Source organism: Octodon degus, unplaced genomic scaffold, assembly GCF_000260255.1.
Source record: "Octodon degus isolate 3935 unplaced genomic scaffold, OctDeg1.0 scaffold00084, whole genome shotgun sequence".
Classification (NCBI taxonomy): Eukaryota; Metazoa; Chordata; class Mammalia; order Rodentia; family Octodontidae; genus Octodon; species Octodon degus.
Genome location: NW_004524660.1, coordinates 3,914,840 through 3,933,732, shown reverse-complemented (window position 1 = coordinate 3,933,732; position 18,893 = coordinate 3,914,840). Strand labels below are relative to the sequence as shown.

The window sequence follows — 18,893 nt, the reverse complement described above, 5'->3', positions numbered from 1 at the left end:
AGGATTCACTTTTTCTGCAGTTGCCTATTTTCTGAACCCAGCTCTGAACTGAACTATTCTCTGTTTCCCTTCCTCACATTATCCAAAATAATTCAATGTCCATCTTTTCCTTTGGGAAAATCAAAGGTTGACATGGCTACCTTTGAACTCAAGCTGCTAAAGATCCTTTCTTGTGTTCAAAAAGTTTTACTGATTTTGAAAGGTCTTATTGATAAAACACAGAGAAACTCAGGGGAAAAGGACAAAGAGAAAGGAGAAGAAAGAGAAAGAATAAAGAGACCAGAAAAGAAAGAGAAGGGAGAGAGCCCAAGAGGGGCACAGAAAGGCAAAAGGCTACTGAATACATAATTGCCAGTTGGCTCCCGGAACAACCACGGAGTACTATTTTTAAAAACCGTGGGGAAAATATTTACATAAAAACCAAAGGATATATGTTCTTTGTTGAATGCTAGAAAATGACAATATACTCATTTCATCAATTCATAAGTTAGTCTGTGTGATGTTGACTTGTGGCATCATTAGCAATTCTGAGCTAAATATTTAAGACAAGAAACAAGCAAATTAAGAACTAAAGGTAGAAGAAAATCTGTTCTGTTTTCGTTCCTGTTTATTTGCATTAGCAATGTTTGCACAGTTATAGCAGTGTTTAGGGTTAGAGTTACTGAAACGGACGGCATGGAACACCCCAGTCTCTCATGAGGATCTTCATTTCTAAGGTACACCCAAAGATCCAACCGATTTTAGGCAATTTAAAACAAAATCATGCAGAAGTCACATGATTTTTGAACAACTTTCTAATTGTGCTTTAAAATGAGTTTCAAAAACAGCTACATTACAATACAGCACACATTAAGAGTGAAGGAAGCCTCGCTCATGTTCAGCAAGCTGTATGCCCTCATTCAAAACAGAATCCCAACAACAAACGCAACTTACCGCCAGAATTAACTCGGCCGCACGTGTCTACCCGGCCCAAGCATTCCTTATGCGCTCTTGCCCCGCACTTGAAGCACAAATAGCCTTGGTAGAACGTTCCTCTGAAAGGGAAAGCGCAGCGTGTCAGAAGGCGCTAAGTCCTTCCTTTACAAACTCAGTAGCTCAGAAGAGCAAACACGCCCCACAGAGCGATTAAGGCGCCCTCCCTCCCTCCCTCAGTGGAAGGCGGGCTGGGCTCCTCCCGGGGCTGAGCAAGGGACTGTACCGGCCCGGCCTAGCACAGATCCGCTGAGTTCAAACCCGAAGGCAAGACCCCAGGGCCTGGAATCTGGCTAGACCACTGGAAGCAGCGTCTGGCTGGGTGAGGACGCGTGCACAGAACTGGAAGCCGGCTCAGCGTGCTCACCTCAGCAACATCTGGCAGACCTTGCAGGACGTGACCCGGGTGAACGTGTGCATCTTGAAGTCGTGGAAGTTGGAGTCCGCATGGTCTGGCCGAATGTTAGACCTGTAAAAATGGAGAAATTCACTTCTTATAGATTCAAAACAAAACAGCACTTTCTGCACCTAATGTCAATCCATTAAAATTATACTGGGTAGCCATCGGATTCGGGAAAGAACAAAAGCTCCCGTGTACAGTGGCTTCCAGCAAAAGCCTATCACCCACAAAGGCGGTGTGGAAACCCGCTAAACCGAGTGATAAGTGCCTAATCCTGAGCACTGAGCGATGCCAGGGAACACCACAGCAAGACCAGCACGATCTACCGCTGGGAAAGACATGAAGAGCGCAGGCATGCACCCCTGAGGTAGCTCCTTCTCTCTGTGAAGCTGGGCGGGGCCAGCCACGCGCAGTCACTTCCAGAGTTTCTCTCTAAATAGGTGTGTGGGTTAAGGGCTACAAAAAGGAATAATTTTACAGAAAGTTTTCAAACAACGTATCAAATATCAAAAATTCTTAATTTACTATCTTTGCAATCCAAACAAAAAGTAAACAAAATTATTTCATCCTGTACTTTTTTTATTTATAGTGTATATATGTATAACCAAAATTATTATGCACACCCAGACTAACACCAATTACGCACATCCTCTATGCTGGCTAGCAAGCCAGCTAGTGAGGTGTATTACTTTATTTTTTACAATAATCCTAACTGGCTGGCACTAATAATAGCATTAACCCACAAACAAGGAAGCTGGCCTTACTCTGAAGTTTGCTCTAAAGTTAGGAAAGAGTGAATAAAGAACTCCAACCCAGGCTTGCACTTTTAGACATTCAGCTTTTTCTAGAAGGTTTGCTTTTGTACTTTTCAATTTACCATTGCACAGAAAAATTACAATAGGATAAAGATGGATACAAATCAGAAATACACCTAGAAAGCTAAAAGCACACACTCTAGGAAGTTATGCGCTATTTGAGAGACTGCAGGAAAAGTCTGAGATACTCATGAGCTAGGATTCCCCTTTTATAGAATACAGTAACTCTCGATCACGCTGAGCCCCAGCGTAATGAAGCGTAGCATGGGTGGGCAGCCAGGCATCAATCTCCGCAGCGCCAGGAGAAGCCTTATGAAAAAACATTGGCAAAGGCAATTGGAGTAGCAGGCAATGATGCAGAAGTGTCAGAGAGGTCAGCCTCCCAATCCGTCTGCGAGCAGGGGCGTGCTGGAGACGAAATCAAGGGCTAGAGCCATCCGGGACTGCACTGCTCTGTGCTCCTGGTGACCTCGCTTCTTAGGAAAATGTTCTGCATGCTGAAAAGTAAGGCCACTTACATAGGTGCATTTTGGGGCTGCTGATTAAAACTTGCAGAGAACCCCAGAAAGGGAGGAGAAGACAAAACTATACGGATATAGAAACAAAGCCATCATCACGTTGTTCAGATAATGTTTGAGTCCTGAATCTATAAAGCCGCGCATTCATAAGCGCCTCAGGACCCATTTCCTTAGCCAGGAAGGGCTGCTGTTCACTCTTCTCAACATCAAGGTGACAGAGTCGGAGACGAATTGTCAGGTGACAGTTTTAGTCCTAGAAACTTGAAGAATTTATCAGCATGGAGTTTACAAATACAAATAAGTCTCCAGACAGAGATCTGTACAAGTAGGTCCCAAGCAGGCCAGAATTTCATTCCTCTCATCAGTCTGCTCTGGACATTGAGACCCTCTTCTTTCAGAGCCAAGTGGCCCGTGCACAAGTACGCGTGCAAGTGTGCAGCTGTGCATCCCTACACGCGCGTGTCTATCAGAGTCCTGCCTGAAGTATTCATATTTAAAGTGCGTACCAACTAAGCACACTGACTTCTCCGAAGACACAAACGGAAAGGAGAATTGCAAACACATTGTGAAGCTTGAAAACACTAAATGATTAAAAAAAAACCCTGAAGATATTCTTAACAGTAGCCGCCTTAAGGGAAATGAGATTTGAAACGGCAGGGAGGTGCTATCATAAATTGTTTAAAACTATAACTGCATATTATTTAAAAACTCTTGAATCAAATGCTAAGGAATAAAAGTTAACTGTCCGACCCCTGAAGCTGCTACGGAGGCACGACTGAATACAAAAGTATAGCGGAGGGCAAGAGTTTGAAATTCAGCCACCTGGGCTTCAGTCCTAACTTGCAAATAAGGAGCAGATGACCTTAGGCAAGTTGGTAGGTATAAAATAGAAATACCAAAAAAAACCAAACTCAAAAATTGAGGTAATGCATGCAAAGTACTTGAATACTGCTTGACCCTGAGCTGGCATCCAACAGATGTTGGCATCACTTGAGAAATGCTGAAGGCAAATCCAAAGGACACTGGTGTGACGGGCACAATACTTAGGAGGGCTTCAGTCCCAAGATCGGCTGCGGCCAGCCTGTGGAGGCCTCTACTCTCCTGGCATCTGCTAGCCGGAGACTGCTGCGCATCTAGTACCGTGGGACCCGGAACCCACATATAATTATTTATGCTCAACAGGAATGGAGTTGTTTAGGAAAGGGTGGGCATGGAAAGGCCCCAGGAAACAAAGTCATACCAAATGCCAAATGAAGGGAAAAGAAATGCCACCTCGCAGGGAGCCTCTGTGGATATAGACGCCAGAGGCAGTGAACTGCTGATGGGAGAAACTAGAAAGGCAGACTGACTGGAAAAGGACAGAATGATCGAGAGGTCCAGGCTGGAGCCCCCAGGCTGAGAACAGCCAGCAGGGTGTGCATCACATCCCCGATGCAGGAGGTGGTGGCTGGGCTCACCCCACGCCTTTTCACATTCACCTCCCGCAGCAACGCCTGGAGACAGAGAACTTCCTTGTCTCGTAAGTATTTACTAAGCAGCTACCATACCGACAAGTCCAAAGGCTCCTGGGGTGCAGGCAAGAGGAGGGGGTACCAAGGGCCAAGGAAAGAGGGGAGACCATATGTATGCCAGGAGTGACAATTCACCTACTGTCGGCAATCTCGGTAATCACTGCATCAAGAATTGCTTGCAGTGAGGCAGAAGTGGACGCAGCAAGACCGCCGTGGGGCTGCGCCGTCTGCAGAGGAAAACCGGAGCAGCGCGAGGCCGGGTCACTGGCCACTTACGCAGCAGCTCCTGCCAAGCCCCACTGCCTTAGCATCCAGAACTTGGAGGGAATCCCATCGATTTCTCAGTAAAATGTTTCCGTTTCTTTTGTTTCACAAACAATCCCATTTTTTATAAAAAATAATCAGGTAATCAAATATTTACAGGGCAAGTTACGCTGATACACTTACGGCTCCTTCTAACTACACCTTCTCCGAGGCAGTCTCATCTCTCATCTGGCTTCCCCGGGGCCTCCGAGGTAGGACCATTTGTCTGCTATTAGTGGAGATGTGTTTGCTAGTCTGCATATCTACGCTTCCAACCGCAACTCAAGCGTCTCAAACGCGGCACACGCAAAGCTCACGTGACTGTCCTGACACTGCCGACCTATTCCCTCCCTCTTCCAACCTGGAAACTTCTGTCACCATGGCTCTTCCTCCCCTCACACTCTGCACATTCATGTTTTCTTCCTTCTTCTCTGTTTCACTATCTCCTTCTCTGAAACTGATCAGTTTCTACCAAGCCAATCCTAAAATATTTCCTTAAAAGCCTGCCTACCTACACACACACACACACACACAGAGATTCTGCTCTCTGGAGCACTCTGACTACCGCCAACATCTGAGGGCAACACCACTGTTCGGTGTGGTGGGACCAGTCCAGGAGACCAGGTCCAAGGGGTGGGCATGAGGCTTAAGTGCACATATCTCAGCCTGCTAATACTTGGCATCTGACACCGTGTACATGTGCTTTCTAGGCTGTCACTTCATGTGGCCTAAAACAAATCGCTACGCAGCACACTAGCACCCCTGTGTACGCCCGCAGCCCTGTATCTGTCCTCTGAGGCGGGGACCCCGTGCGCTCCTTTGTAATCTGGATTCTGCAGTCACCGAACACTCCGTAGAGTATATCAACCGCAGATGACTCTGGCTGGTGGAAATCAAGCCAGTGTGCTCATAACATAGCGGAGCATTTCCTTATTTATTTGCAAAAGGCTGCTCTGCCAAAAAATCACACTTAAAGATAGGAGAATTTAAGAAAGAGAAATACATTGTTAATAAGCCAAAAAAAATTATCACTCACATGGAAGAAAATGAAAAAACCATAAGGATGCCTAAATTTCAACTAAATACTATAAACTTTATGCTTATTTACTTATATCCTCTCTTCTGTATAAGAAAATACTTCCTCAGAAAAGGACTATAATACTACTCATAGATATAAATACATTTCACTAGTATGACCAGTAAGTTAGCAATAGACATTAGTTAAGGTTTCTTTTTATTTATTTTTTATTGATACAGGGTCTCACTTCAGTTCTGACTCATGTGATCCTCCTGTCTCAGCCTCCCCAGCACTGGCATTACAGGTGTGTGCCACCATGCCTGGTTTCAGGGCCAGCACCGCATGCCTGGGCCCAGGGCCAGCAAGGCACGCAGTACCGGGTATTGAACTCAGGTCCTCGCACTTGCAAAGCAGACACTTAGACCACTGAGCTATCTCCCCAGCCCTAGACATTATTTTCAAAGTTTTATTTAAAGTGAACATTTTCTCTGTTTTAGCCATAAATTGTAAATCCTGGCAGTACTTTGGTATGTTAATAGAGCTTTAAAAATCAAGAGGCAAAGACTAGCAAATGCTATGGCTCAAAATAATTATAACTAGTTACAGAAGAAACAAGGTGCCAATCCATTTATGACATCACCTTATCCATATTCTGTCAGTATTAGCAGCATTTAAAGATAACCACTGTAGGTATTTTGACAATTATGCAAACTATATGCAAGTTACTGTACCACACTGCAGGGAAAGTAGAGGCTGGAAGCAGATGTCAGTGCCAGAAACTCCTGTCTGGGGTGACAAGTTGTTTTGTGTAACAAAAACGGACATGCAAAAACTTATAGATACACAAGGTTGGGAGTGTGTACTGCTAAAATTCAGAAAATATACATTCTGCTCTTTAAGGAAATACATTCTACTAATTATTAAATGTTATACCCTGACTATCAAAATAACATTTTATGTGATATATATATATATATATATATATATATATATATATATATATGAATGAATTGGATCCCCTCAAAAGATATGCAAAATGACATGTAATAAAAAGGTATCATGTGCTTCTGGTGAAACCCCAAATAAATTAGATGTTGAGGAATAGTTCCTTAACATGATAAAGAATATCAATCTGTAGACAAGAGAAAACACAGATAACATTTATGAAATGTACACGTCAATATATCACAATTAAATTTTACAAAGTCATTTATACTATTCAGTCATACAGTCTTGTTCTGAAAAATCTCATCAACGTAATGTGACAAGAAAAATAAATGAAAGGATAAATGCTTATTATTAAAGTAAATATACAGCATTCTCATCCGGAGATGATCTTAATGGATTACTGGGGAAACTGAACCTGGTGAAACCAGCAGAAGACAGACACGCACAGGCGCCCCACGAGCCACGAGCCACGAGCCACGAGCCACAAGCCAGAAGCGACACTCCCCTGCAGCAGCTGGGTCGTCTCTGCCCACCGAAGCCCCTCGGGTCTCACAGCTGGAGGGTGGGGGAAAGCAGGCGGGCTGAACACAGACGCGGGCTGTACGCCTACCAGTCATCGAAAGATCCGGTAACACAAGAGGCCATTCACCACCAGCCTCATGGTGTGACTCTTACAGCTCGAGGTAGGCTGGCACACAGTCAGCGCCCGCTGTACTATAGGGACGCCGTCACTCAGTGCCACGGAGAACAATCCAAACACAAGTTCCTAAATACTAGCTAAGGATCGGCTAATCCTAAAAGCAAACTCTTCTAATACACAGATTCAATTCCCACTAACTTTAAAATCACTGAACAAATCAGTATGGTATTCTGCAAAAAGTGAACACCGGAAATTCCGTTTCTCAGCCAGGCCTCTCCTGGTTACAGTCTCAAAAGAACTGAAGACATCATCCAAGGTTGGTCTCTTCCTCAGAGGCACGCTCGTGTTCAGAGCAGCACACTCTGCAGCTAACTAACCTCTGGAAACAGCCTAGATACCTTAAGTAAGTAAAGAAAATGCAAGGGCTGGGGAGATAGCTCAGTGGTCCAATTGCCTGCCTGGCAAGTGCAAGGACTCAGGTTCAATCCCTGGCACCGCAAGCTGCACTGGCCCCACCCCAGGGTGCACTGAGCTGGCCACCAAGACCAGGCATGGTGGCACACACCCGTAATCCCAGCCCTGGGGAGGCTGAGACAGGAGGATCACTACAAGTCCGAGCTGCACAGCAAGACCCTGTACCAAATAAATAATTAAATAACTAAATAGGAGAATGTCATAAATTTCAGCCATTAAGGAGAATGAAATCATGCCATTGGCAGGAAGATGGACGGATGGGACTTGAGACCACCGTGCTAAGAAAAGTAAGTGAGAAACAGAAAGTTGAGTATCACATGGTTTCTCTCAATGAAAAATCTAAAATGCAAATAAACAACTGAACAAAAGAAATGATGAAAAACCTGTAAGACAGATTCTAGAGATGGGGAAGGAGATCAGAGGGAGACTGAAGGTAAGGAGGAAGGGACAGAGAGATTCAAATGTTTTAAGACATGTGATACACACGCACCAGTCTCCCAAAGTGAACAGCACTATTCTATGCTGGAAAAACACATTACCTTGGAAAACAGAGCAACTCCATGTGCTGTATTAACTGCTGTCTTCACAGAACCTAAGAAAGGTCCTGCCATAAAATTTTCAGGTTCTATATAAATAAAATCTAAATCATGACTAAAAGTAATGAAACAATTCAAATAAATAAAAGGTGAATAGCAAATTCATAAAAGACTGAATAGTTTATTATACACACATATCTCTTTCTAACCTAATTCATAAATTTAAAACAATAAGACGAGTCTTTTTTCCTAACCACACAAATATATATATTATATATTTTACATATAATGCCATCTACTTAACATAGATACACACAAAGGTAATAATTTTTAATTTTATGATGATTATAAACTTCAACTGGAAGAATACATGCACAAGAATAATCAGGGAATTTTTCAAACCATGATGAATTATTATAGAGAACACCTGAGAAGCCCTTATAACCTCAGAAATACTTATATGTCTTCTGAAAAGTACAGTTACTTAGTCTGCATAGAACAATTAATAAAACAGAAAGACAAATAATACAAAAAATAAAGTCATGAAGGGGGCTGGGATATAGCCCAGTAGGACAAGCACCTGCCTCGCAAGCACAAGGTCCTGAGTTCAGTTCTTAGTACGAAAAGGAAAATGAAAAAAAAAAAAAAAAACCCTGAAGTTATGAAGGGAGTCAAATATTCATGACTGCTAAAAGAAAAATATCTTTAAAAAATAAATAGTCTTTCATTTAAAACAAAACTTCTGTTAAATCAAAAGGAAAAAATTAATTGGAACATGCCTGTAATGCCAGAATTTGGGAGGCTGAGGCAGGAGGGTCAGAGTGAGTTTGAAGTCAGTCTGGGTCCATAAGTGAGTGAGGCCAACCTGCACTACATAGTGAGACCCTACCTCAAAATCAATCAATCAAGCAAACAAACCAGGAAAGTATCTATAATATGACAAAATTCAATATTTTATAATGTATAAGTACACTTGAAAATCAGTAATTTTTTTAAAAAAATTTAGAGCAAGTTTTAGAGAAATAAAAACAAATATGTGAAATTGTTTCAAGTTATTAGTAATCCCAATAAATGCAAATTTAAGTGCAAATTTAAATGCAAATTTACTCCTCAAAGTAGCTAAAAAATAAAAGCTGAATAAATACTCGCTAGCACAGGTAAACTTGTACAAATATCCAAAACTTTAAAAATATACTAACACTCTGACATAAAATTCTACTTCCTGGAACATAACAGATGTTGTCAGGAAAAGGATGAATAGATGATACTTAAAATAATTCAAAGTTGGAATCTTAATGAAAAACAGGAAATACACAAATTATATCACTTTTGTACAATGGAATACCATACAATTAGAAATGATAAAGCAGACACAGACATTAACAAGAAAGATATTTGTAAAACAGTGTAAAAGAATAGATCGTTACAAGCGACCTCCGCCGAATCCATACCGTGATCTCCACTGATGGGACAAATGACCACTTGTCAACACGCATACTGTGAAAACTCAACAATGGGGGGTAGTGGTAGGAATAATTTTAGTGTTTTGCATTTACCTGTGATTTTCCAAAATTTCTAGTCACCATGCATTCTTCAGTTTATTTCTACATCTACTCTAGCTAGAGACAAAGGGAAAGCCAGCAGCTCGCATGGTGTCGCACATGAGCTTCAAGAGTCTGTCAGTGACCCACCCCAAGGACAGGGCTGGTGAGTCACCCCACGGGATTTTGAGACAACGCTCTCCCAAGCCCCATGCCACTAACCATGACACTAAGTGCTTCACAAACCAATTAAAGGGTAAAGAGAAACTGAATGTTCATGCTGTATGTAAGAATACTCTGACCTTATGAGAATCACTAGGAATCAGTGAGAGCACAAGGAGACATTTGACGCACAGAGAAGCTGGCCAAGGAGATGAACGAGAGATGCTAAGGAACCGGTGGACAAGCTTGGAATGGAGGAGTTGGTCAGCCTCATCGGTCAGTACAGCCACGCCGCGCTCCCCAACACAGAACGCTTGCAGGCGTACTATCCGGCCCGCCAGCCCGCATCGATAGCATTTCCTTAAATCTAAGCACACAGACTGGCAAGTGCCTCAAGGGGGGCGGCTAACTCCCGAAGAATAAAACCGCAGTGCCGCAGAATGCAGACAGCTTTCCAGAACCAGCAAGAAGCCTGAGCCAACGTGGAGCAGCAGGCAGCCGTGGCCCCAGCACCTGGCCAGACGCTTGCTTACCGACACCTCCTCGTCCTGCGCTCTCTAGCCCTCCCTGATTAAGGCAGAGCACGACCCAACTGGAGTGTGCGGAGTGGGGTACATTCATTTTCTTTTGTTCTTCCCAATATATCACCCACTTTAAAAAAAAAAATCAGTGTTTTAAAAATGAAAAATAAAACACAACTTTATTTGTAACAGTGAATATATTTTTATTTTATTTATAATAGTGAATAATTACAAATAGATAAGTGGCCCATATTATGAGTATGAAAGACTGCGTGTGTGTGTGTGTGTGTGTGTGTGTGTGTATCTATATATGCATCTATATCACATGTGTGACCAAGTCGTGTAGTGAATGACATTAAAAACATTCATTAGGAAAAGGCACAGTGGACTCATCTGCCTCAAAACACTCTTTATTATGTATCTGGCACACGTTCTCGCTATGCGGCTCAGACTCCTAGTGATCCTCCTGTCTCAGCCTCCCCAGCACTGGGATTACAGGCGTGGGCCACCAGGCCTAGGCTCCCTGGCTCGCTCCCTCACTCGGCACACTTGGGGGCGGGGCCGGCGCAGCACGAGATGCCAGGGATGGAACCCAGCTCCCCGCACTGGCCAGGCCGGCGCTCAGTATGCTGAGCTATCTCGCGGGCCCTAAAACACCCCCATCTTTGAACACACTTAACCAGGGTTCTTGCTACTTTCGGAAGAAGTTCTGAAGTCCTCTTTCTTGAGTGCCTTTATGGATTGTGATTTAAAAAAAAAAAAAAAGTGCAGTGAACACTGCTGCCGGGTGCCCGTCAGTAGAATGGCAGCCTCCTGAGGACAGCAGGGTGTGTCCTTGCCCACGTTACTCCCCAGCCTGGCACCACCTGACGTCGGGCTCTTCCCCAACCAAAGCTAACACAGCTGTGAAGGCAAACACTGAGTCAACGGAGGACACGGAACGACCACGACCGAATAAAGACAGACACAAAAGAGAACGTTCAGGTACACGTGAGTGCCTCTGTGTGTATAAACGTGTGCACAACCTGCGTACGTAAATGTCTGAGTCATGTGACGGACGGGAGAACCAGAGTTAGGACAAATGCTCTCTGGGGACTCACATCACCCCATCACACTGCTTCATCGTGCTTCTCCCCATTTGTTTATTACATTTCTATGATCATTTAATTACTTATTTTCGCTCGCAAAAGGTTGTAAGCCCCCCGAGGCCCAGGCCCATGTCAGGCTGTGTCTCAGCACCGACGCTGCAGCATCAGCCGCCAAGACCACAGCAAAGGCAGGCGTGCAACAAGTACACTTAAAGCTCTACCAAAAGGAGCTTAAACCTATCAAATTAAAATGCAGCTAGTGTGTAAAATGTATCCCAAAAGATAATTAATAGTTAATCATAAGCTACAAATTTGTTACTGAAATTCCAAGCAGCCAAAGCTAAGAGAAGACAAGATGTATTCTAGGCAAATGATGTCAATTTTCCGGGCACCAAACCATGTGAATAAGCACTACTCAGCCATAACGAAGGGTGAATTTGAGTCATTTACAGGAAAGTGGATGCACCCCAGGCCCACAGCAAATTAAATACAGCAGGCTAAATATTGCGTGGTTTCTCTAAGAAACCCTAGGTATATGTAACTTAAAGAACAAAATTAAAACAAGATGGTAGGAAAGAGAAACACATACTTCATGAAGATGAACACAAGATCTGAGGGTGGGAAGAGATCAGAGAGGAGAGGCAATGGGGAAGTAAGAGCTCGACCCTTGATGGGACACGGACGTAATAGACGTAAACTACGGCACACACGCTCATTATGTACCACAGACACAGACTAATAATATTTTTACAAGAGAAAAATGATTCTGATAGGTTTCATCAAGAGACACTATGGGTGAGGTACAACATGTCTTCAACCACTTCTGCGCCAACACAACTGGTGCCTGCCTCTTCTTTCCCTTCTTAACGTGGGCCTGGGTCACAAGACCAAGACACTATTCAGTAAAAGTGATTCTAGGGGTAGCCTTTCAGGACCCACTCCATTGGTGAATCACCTCTGAAACTTCAACTTATCCCCTAAAGTCAGAGGCTACATTTGGATAGTCAAATCTCTTTTAAAGGGAAGTATGTATTATTCTAAACAATATAAAAATAACTTAAATCTGTACCAAAATTTAAACACTAGCCCAGAGATAGTAGACCTTAAAATTTATAGGACATTTATAAAAGAAAAGGCTACTAACGTAATAGATGTTAGTTTGCATGAGTCATGATTCTGCAGTATGATGAAACAGAGCTGTGAACAGTCAAGCCCTGGAGTCCAGAGATGGCCTAGCACCCTGTGAAACAGAGACTGACCTACGAGGCCAGGAGTACGCGGCAGGCCATCCTTGCCACACGGCCCGACATGTGCACACATCGCTGAGTAGCTGCGCCATGAATCTAACTCACCAAAATACTCCACAGAACCACCACCTAAGCCTTCAAAGCTATCAGAACAGTCTACGCAGGCTGCTTTGCCGATCTCCAGGTCTATGAAAGCACTGACAAACCACACGAAGTCTTGATCAAGACCTCAAAATGAGATTTATCATTTTAGACTCAAACGTAGGCTTGTCTGCACAACTTGAAGGCTCTTTGAAGGGGTCTCAACAGTTTTCCCCTTTCCTTAACAGGAGCTGTCTAAAATAAAATCCAAATACTTATTTTAAAATAATTACCTTGTGAAATCAAACCAACCACTTTATAACAGGTAAACACGAGACACATCCACGCAGCCTTGCAGTAAACCATCCTAAATCCTTGTTCTTGCAGTTCGTTCCCTCGCCACCACAGCATATTAATTATGCTGCTGATTATTTCAAAGGGCAAAGAAAATGTAAAAGCAAACAGGCTCGAAAAGCAACTTTTTCCCCACAAAGGACATCTTCACGTATTTCTAAGGATCCCTAAAAGGAACACCAACAATGAAAAGATTTCTAAATCATCATCAACTTTTATTCCAAATCACGCACTTTTGTCTAGGAAAATGAATAAAGACTTTCAAAATACAAATCAAAATAAGCTAATGCTTTACCTTGGAAAACAATATTTTCTTATCCATTCTGTATTCCAATTCTTTATTTTATTCAACTTTGGCTTGACAGTAATTTTCAATATGCATCTTTCACTCCATTTCAGTGACAATGCAAGGAAATTATTGAAAGAAATGTAAAATCACTTAAATCTATAATAAATTAAAGTGGAAAAGTCAGACTACGGATAATTTGAGTCTGCATTTGTTACAGACTCGATGTGTAACTTTTGGCGTGTTACACATTCCTTCTATTTTTAGTTTCTGCACCAAAAAAATAAATCTGTCATTCCTGCTGTAAGAGGCCAACGTCCGGAGCAGGAAAGGAAGCAGGCCCCATTTACTGCTACCTGGTGTATCTGTCACTCCGATTTATTCTGAAGATAAATGAAAAATGTACGTGGTCACTTTAATAAGTAGTTTATTGACAAAACAATAAAAAGCACTACATAAATGCTAGACGAGATTTCTATTATTCCCGTCATCATAGGTGATAAACATTTAGTGGAAAACGTAGCGGCCTCCTGACGCGGAGCAATACCAACAAGGGCCTTCTTCCCATCGCAGGATCTTGAGTCACTGGGAAGAAAGGGTTTGAGAACGCATATTTAATAAGCATATTCAAACTCCTCTCTGATTACGATCCACCTTCGCAGCACATTCAGCAAGGTAAGAACCGACTGCAGGCACGCGCACTTGTCTGGCCCCAACAGTCACAGTCTCCGGTCCCCACCGACGGTGTTGCTTCATGTCACTCTTCCGGTGAGCTACACCGTCCACTCTGCTGTCACTTAGGGGGCGGGGGACGCCGGTGACCGGTTCAACAGCAACAGATCTTGGGCACAGGTTCTGGAGAATTCAGACTGTCTCATTTTCTGACCCAGTACCGTTCATCAGTGGTGTAATGCGAACGCTGAATACAGTAGGAGTGAGGAAATCCTAGGCGGACTCTGAATTTAAACTGTAGCACGTTTCCATTCGGAATGGTAACAGGAAGTTTGTGCCTGACCTCGCAAACAGAAGCCCACCGAGCGAAGACGGCACGGTTACAAGGCAGTGCCAAGAAGGGAGAAAAAAATCTCAGTAAGTTGGTACAGTTTTCTCTAGAAACTCGGTAATTATGTATTTAAAAGTTTTTCTAACCAACATTTGTATATATCTATTTTATATCAGCATTTGTGTATAAAAAGCTCATAACCTGAGTGGGATTTCCATAAATCTGGCATTATCTGAGGCCACTATCATCCATCTATTCCAAAAATCACTCTTTAAAATAGGAAGTATATTTATTAAAAGAAAAGGCATGTTAACTGTAAACATAACTGTGACCAAACAGTAATAAATATTTTGAAGCGACTGGCACCAAGGAGACACAGCAGGACTTGCAGGGCCAATGCCACCTGTCTTCTAGGGCCTGCCTGGAAGCCACAGGGCTGAGGCACAAGAGTCGGCAGCCTGGGAAGGACAGAACCTGAGCGGCCTCGGAGCCCCGGCCAGCAGCCACAGCAATGCTTCGTCACTGGGGACCGAAACGCAAGCAGCAGAAATGAGGAGACAGATGGCTTCCTGCCCTGGGAGCGCACCAGCGTCCAGAGGAGGGCCCGGGCTCGGAGGGACGCGCTGGCACGACACAGACCTGCCTGGGCGGGCAGCTGGCAGTCAAGGTCCAGAGTTCCAGGGTGGAATCCAGAACATGATCCGGCTCATGACTCAAGTACAAGAAACTGAAACAGGGCTGGGCATGGCGGTGCGCACCTGTCACCCCAGCACCCTGGAGGCAGAGGCTGGAGGATCGGGGGGACTTGGGGGTGAGCCGGGGCTATGTGGTGAGCTCAAAGCCAGCCTGAACTATATGGTGAGACTCTGTCTCTCAGAAATAAAGGAAACAGAGAGAGATGGGGGGGAGAGACAGAGATGGGGGGTTAGTGAGAGAGAGAGGACATAGGGCCTGAGAAAACAGACAGTGAATAAAAATAAAGCTAAACAAAAAATCAGCTTTGTAAAAAGATTTAAAAAAATAAATACATCAAGACAGGTGCAGAGGTTCTCAGAGGCGAGAGCGGCAGCTACGGGCCTGCAGAGGCGTACCAGCATCCCGTTACCCCTGTGGAGACCTGGGAGGCTTTCCGCACTACAGCCGAAGGAGGGGACGGAAAGTGCGGGGAAGCAGGACCACCCACTGCACAAGCACAGGCACAAGGGGCGCAGCGCTGGAAAGGGAGGAAACGGGCAGGAGGGATGCGGCGAGCGAGGCCTGCAACCCCGAGCGGTGAGCCAGAACAGACACGGATGTGCTCCTCCCAGAAATGGAGGCCAACCACTCCACCCACAGTCAAAGTGTCACAGGAAGGGACAGTGCAGAGTTGTTGGACGCTGTTGCTGAGGCTGAAGGACGCTCACAAAGGCCACACCCAACAACACGCCCTAAAGCAGCCAGCTAAGCCCAGTTCCTGCCTCCTGGGGCCCAGAAGGACTCGGCAGCCTCTGTTAACCTCAACCTGCTCCACCGGTCTCCACCCAGGAAAATGAAGAGACAAAACAGCCCCGAGTGTCTCTGAAGGAAATGCATTCAGCTGGAGATGGGCCTAAGATTGAGAATGACACCAGTGTCCTCTCTGCAGATGAAGGCAAGGTCTACTGCTACTGTCCTGGACTCCTAAAATACTCTGCCAAGGTCGCCAGCAGGTGTGCAAAGCAGTGGCAGGAAAAGGGCTCTCTAGACATCCCCGCTTTCTGCAGCATCAGCCGTGCAGCCGTGTCCAGAGAGTAGCTGCCGCCGGCCCAGAGCGGCCTCCTCCTCTACTGTGAAGTACTAGATTGATCCCCTCTCTATCCCTTTCTGCTGAATGCTGATTCTCCCCTAAAATAAAAAAAAAAAACTAATTACACTAGAGAAACTCAAAAGTAAAATATTCTGCAAAGCACACTCTCCTCACTATCCTTGTCAATGAACTTCAAATTGTCCTGTGATTTGGGACTCTCTATTCCACAGTCTCTATCCATTTTGAAATAATTTAAACTCCCAAATGAGACTAAAAGCACACAGCATAGTAAAACTCAAGTGGCTACTCCTAAAACAAAAATGAGAATCGTCTCACCGGCTTACAGCAAACGTGGATACAGTCTATCCAAAAACCTCCTCAAGAAACAGTCTCAGGACACTGCAGCAAATGAGCTTCAAGAACACTTCAGGAGTGCAGAGCCTGCCATACTCCAGACAACATGCAACAGCACTGCACTCACACCTCTGACCCTGCAGGGCTGCTCCGAGTGTCAGGGACCCCCTGGCACCCAGAGCGCTGGGCAAGCCCAACCACACTAGGCTGCATTTCCAGTTCTAGGTGCTTCCCCAGGCCCGGCACTCGACCACAAGCACAGCAGCCACACCACAGCCTGGAGACTCACCCCGTTATGGCCCGGGCCATGTTACTGCTCTGCAGGGTCTCCCAGCATAAACAATGAGCACCCCACAATAGGCAGCCGGAGCTGGCTGGCAAGCAAACTCTCCACTGTCGCCTCCACCCTCCACCTTGACTCCTCATACTTCTACCAGTGGACAGCTAAGTTCTCCTCTGGCCCACCCCTTCCCAGAGAGCAGTGCAGTAGCCTAGGTGGTAACTGATGAACTGGCTCCTGCTTCGGAGCACAGAGCTCCTAAAACACATGCAGACACAAGTGCCCCGAGAGTCTTCTGATCCCCGCTCCTGACACCTAGTGATTTCTTGGCTGAGAGGCGCACCTTTGGTTCTAAGACTGCTGAGCTCCTGACTAGCTTCAGGATGGGGCCACTTGCCAGGGGAAGCAACGATGAGCTTCCAGGGCAAAACTTTCAGCCTCACAACCTCCACAGAGGATACAGGGGCTGGAAGCTGCATCCACTAATGGGGCTGCTACAGCTTCTATCTGCGTCTTCCTAAATCCTCATGCAACCACAGGTGGGAACTCTGGAAAGTACCTGGATTATGGGGGCATTAAATCAGACTTGCTTCTGGAAGGCAGACCCTGCTGAAGACACGGGTCACCGTGGGTCACCTGGTAGGTCGTGTCTCCCCCAGTTCTCTTGACTCCTGGATACTCTCCCATACCTGTTTGCCAAGCTGTCCTGCCTTGGAGCCGGCTGACTACACAAACTGAAACCTCTACCAACTGAGCCAAAATAATCCTCTCCTCCTTCAATTTGAGCGCTGGGTATTTTATCTCAGTGACAAGCGACTGGAACAATGCCCATGATTCTGCCTATCGTGGTTACAGAGTACACCTCTACAAAACCCCAAAGAATCTGGGTTTGGAGCTTCCATGTGCTGACCCTGTGGAGGGCATGGAAAGCTGCCACACCAGGAGAAGTGACAGAGATTCCAGTCACTTCCCGACGCTCTACGCGCTGGTTTCATCTGACTGCTCCTCCGCCTCCCGCATCCATGCCTACAACACATCAGTATAGGAAGCACTTCCTCGAGTCTCGTGAGTCAATCTAGCAGACTAGGTGAAGTCAAGTGGGGGGAGGGCATGAAATCTTGATTTTTTCAGCAGCTGGTCAGAGGCATAAGCGACAACTTATTACTTGCAAATGATGTCAACAGTAAGAGAGGTCTTGGACAGAACCCTTCGCTTATGGGATCAGAGTCAAACTCCACGTAGGCAGTGTCAGAGCCCAATCGATTCAAAGGAAACACAGTTCGAGTCTGCTAGCGAGTTTCTGGGTAACGTGGTTGGGACACAACGTGCTGCCCTGAGGGTCAATGCTGCAAGACTGACCCCAGGGCAGCACTGCAAGGTAACCGCCCAGGTAACAAGACTTGTAAGATCTGGGATCTGCTGGGAGGCGATAAAGTCTGTAGGAATGAAACTACTTTTCTCAAGGAAAGTATCCAGTCCACAAAAGCCACATGTGTTATAAGGGAAACTGGTGTCTCCTCGGGCGCGCTCTAGCTTCCTATCTTACCAGACAACCCTGCCTGCACTGTGACACCACTGGTCACAGCTCCTACCAGAGCTCAGCAGCATGCTCTTCTGTTCCACATCTCTGAGTTAATGAATCTCTGTCTTTAAGAACTACTCAGTCTCAGGAATCTTGTTACAGTAAAGCAAAAAGGCGCTTGGGCCGGGGAGATAGCTTGGTGGCATGCCTGCCAGGCAAGCACAAGGACCCAGGCTCAGTCCCCAGTACTGCACGCCGTCCTGGCCCCAAACTGGGTGTGGTGGCGCATGTCTAATCCCAGTGCTGGGGAGGCTGAGACAAGAGGACCACTATGAGTTTGAGCTGCATAGCAAGACCCTGTATCTGAATGAATGAATGAATGAATGAATGAATGGAATATGACTGAATACAAAGGCATTTATGGGGGAGACACACATTTTGGGGATCAAAGTTGAACTTTTCTGTGTTGAATGGCATGTGAGAATAGGAAAATTTGCTTTCATTAATATCCTATCGGGTATGGACTAGTTAACTTGATCTGATTTCTTTTCATT

At 45.1% G+C, this 18,893-nt stretch overlaps 1 protein-coding gene across 1 annotated transcript in view; it reads right to left on the bottom strand.

Annotated features, from left to right (window-relative positions):
- The window catches only part of Vav3 (vav guanine nucleotide exchange factor 3), a 347,338-nt gene that overhangs the window by 116,543 nt on the left and 211,902 nt on the right, over positions 1–18,893 (bottom strand). Inside the window, exons 15-16 of the mRNA XM_023721699.1 lie at positions 1,340–1,441; positions 934–1,034 (exon numbers count right to left, since the gene is read on the bottom strand). Coding sequence (XP_023577467.1) covers positions 934–1,034; positions 1,340–1,441 — 203 coding nt within the window. The remainder of the gene's footprint in view (positions 1–933; positions 1,035–1,339; positions 1,442–18,893) is intronic.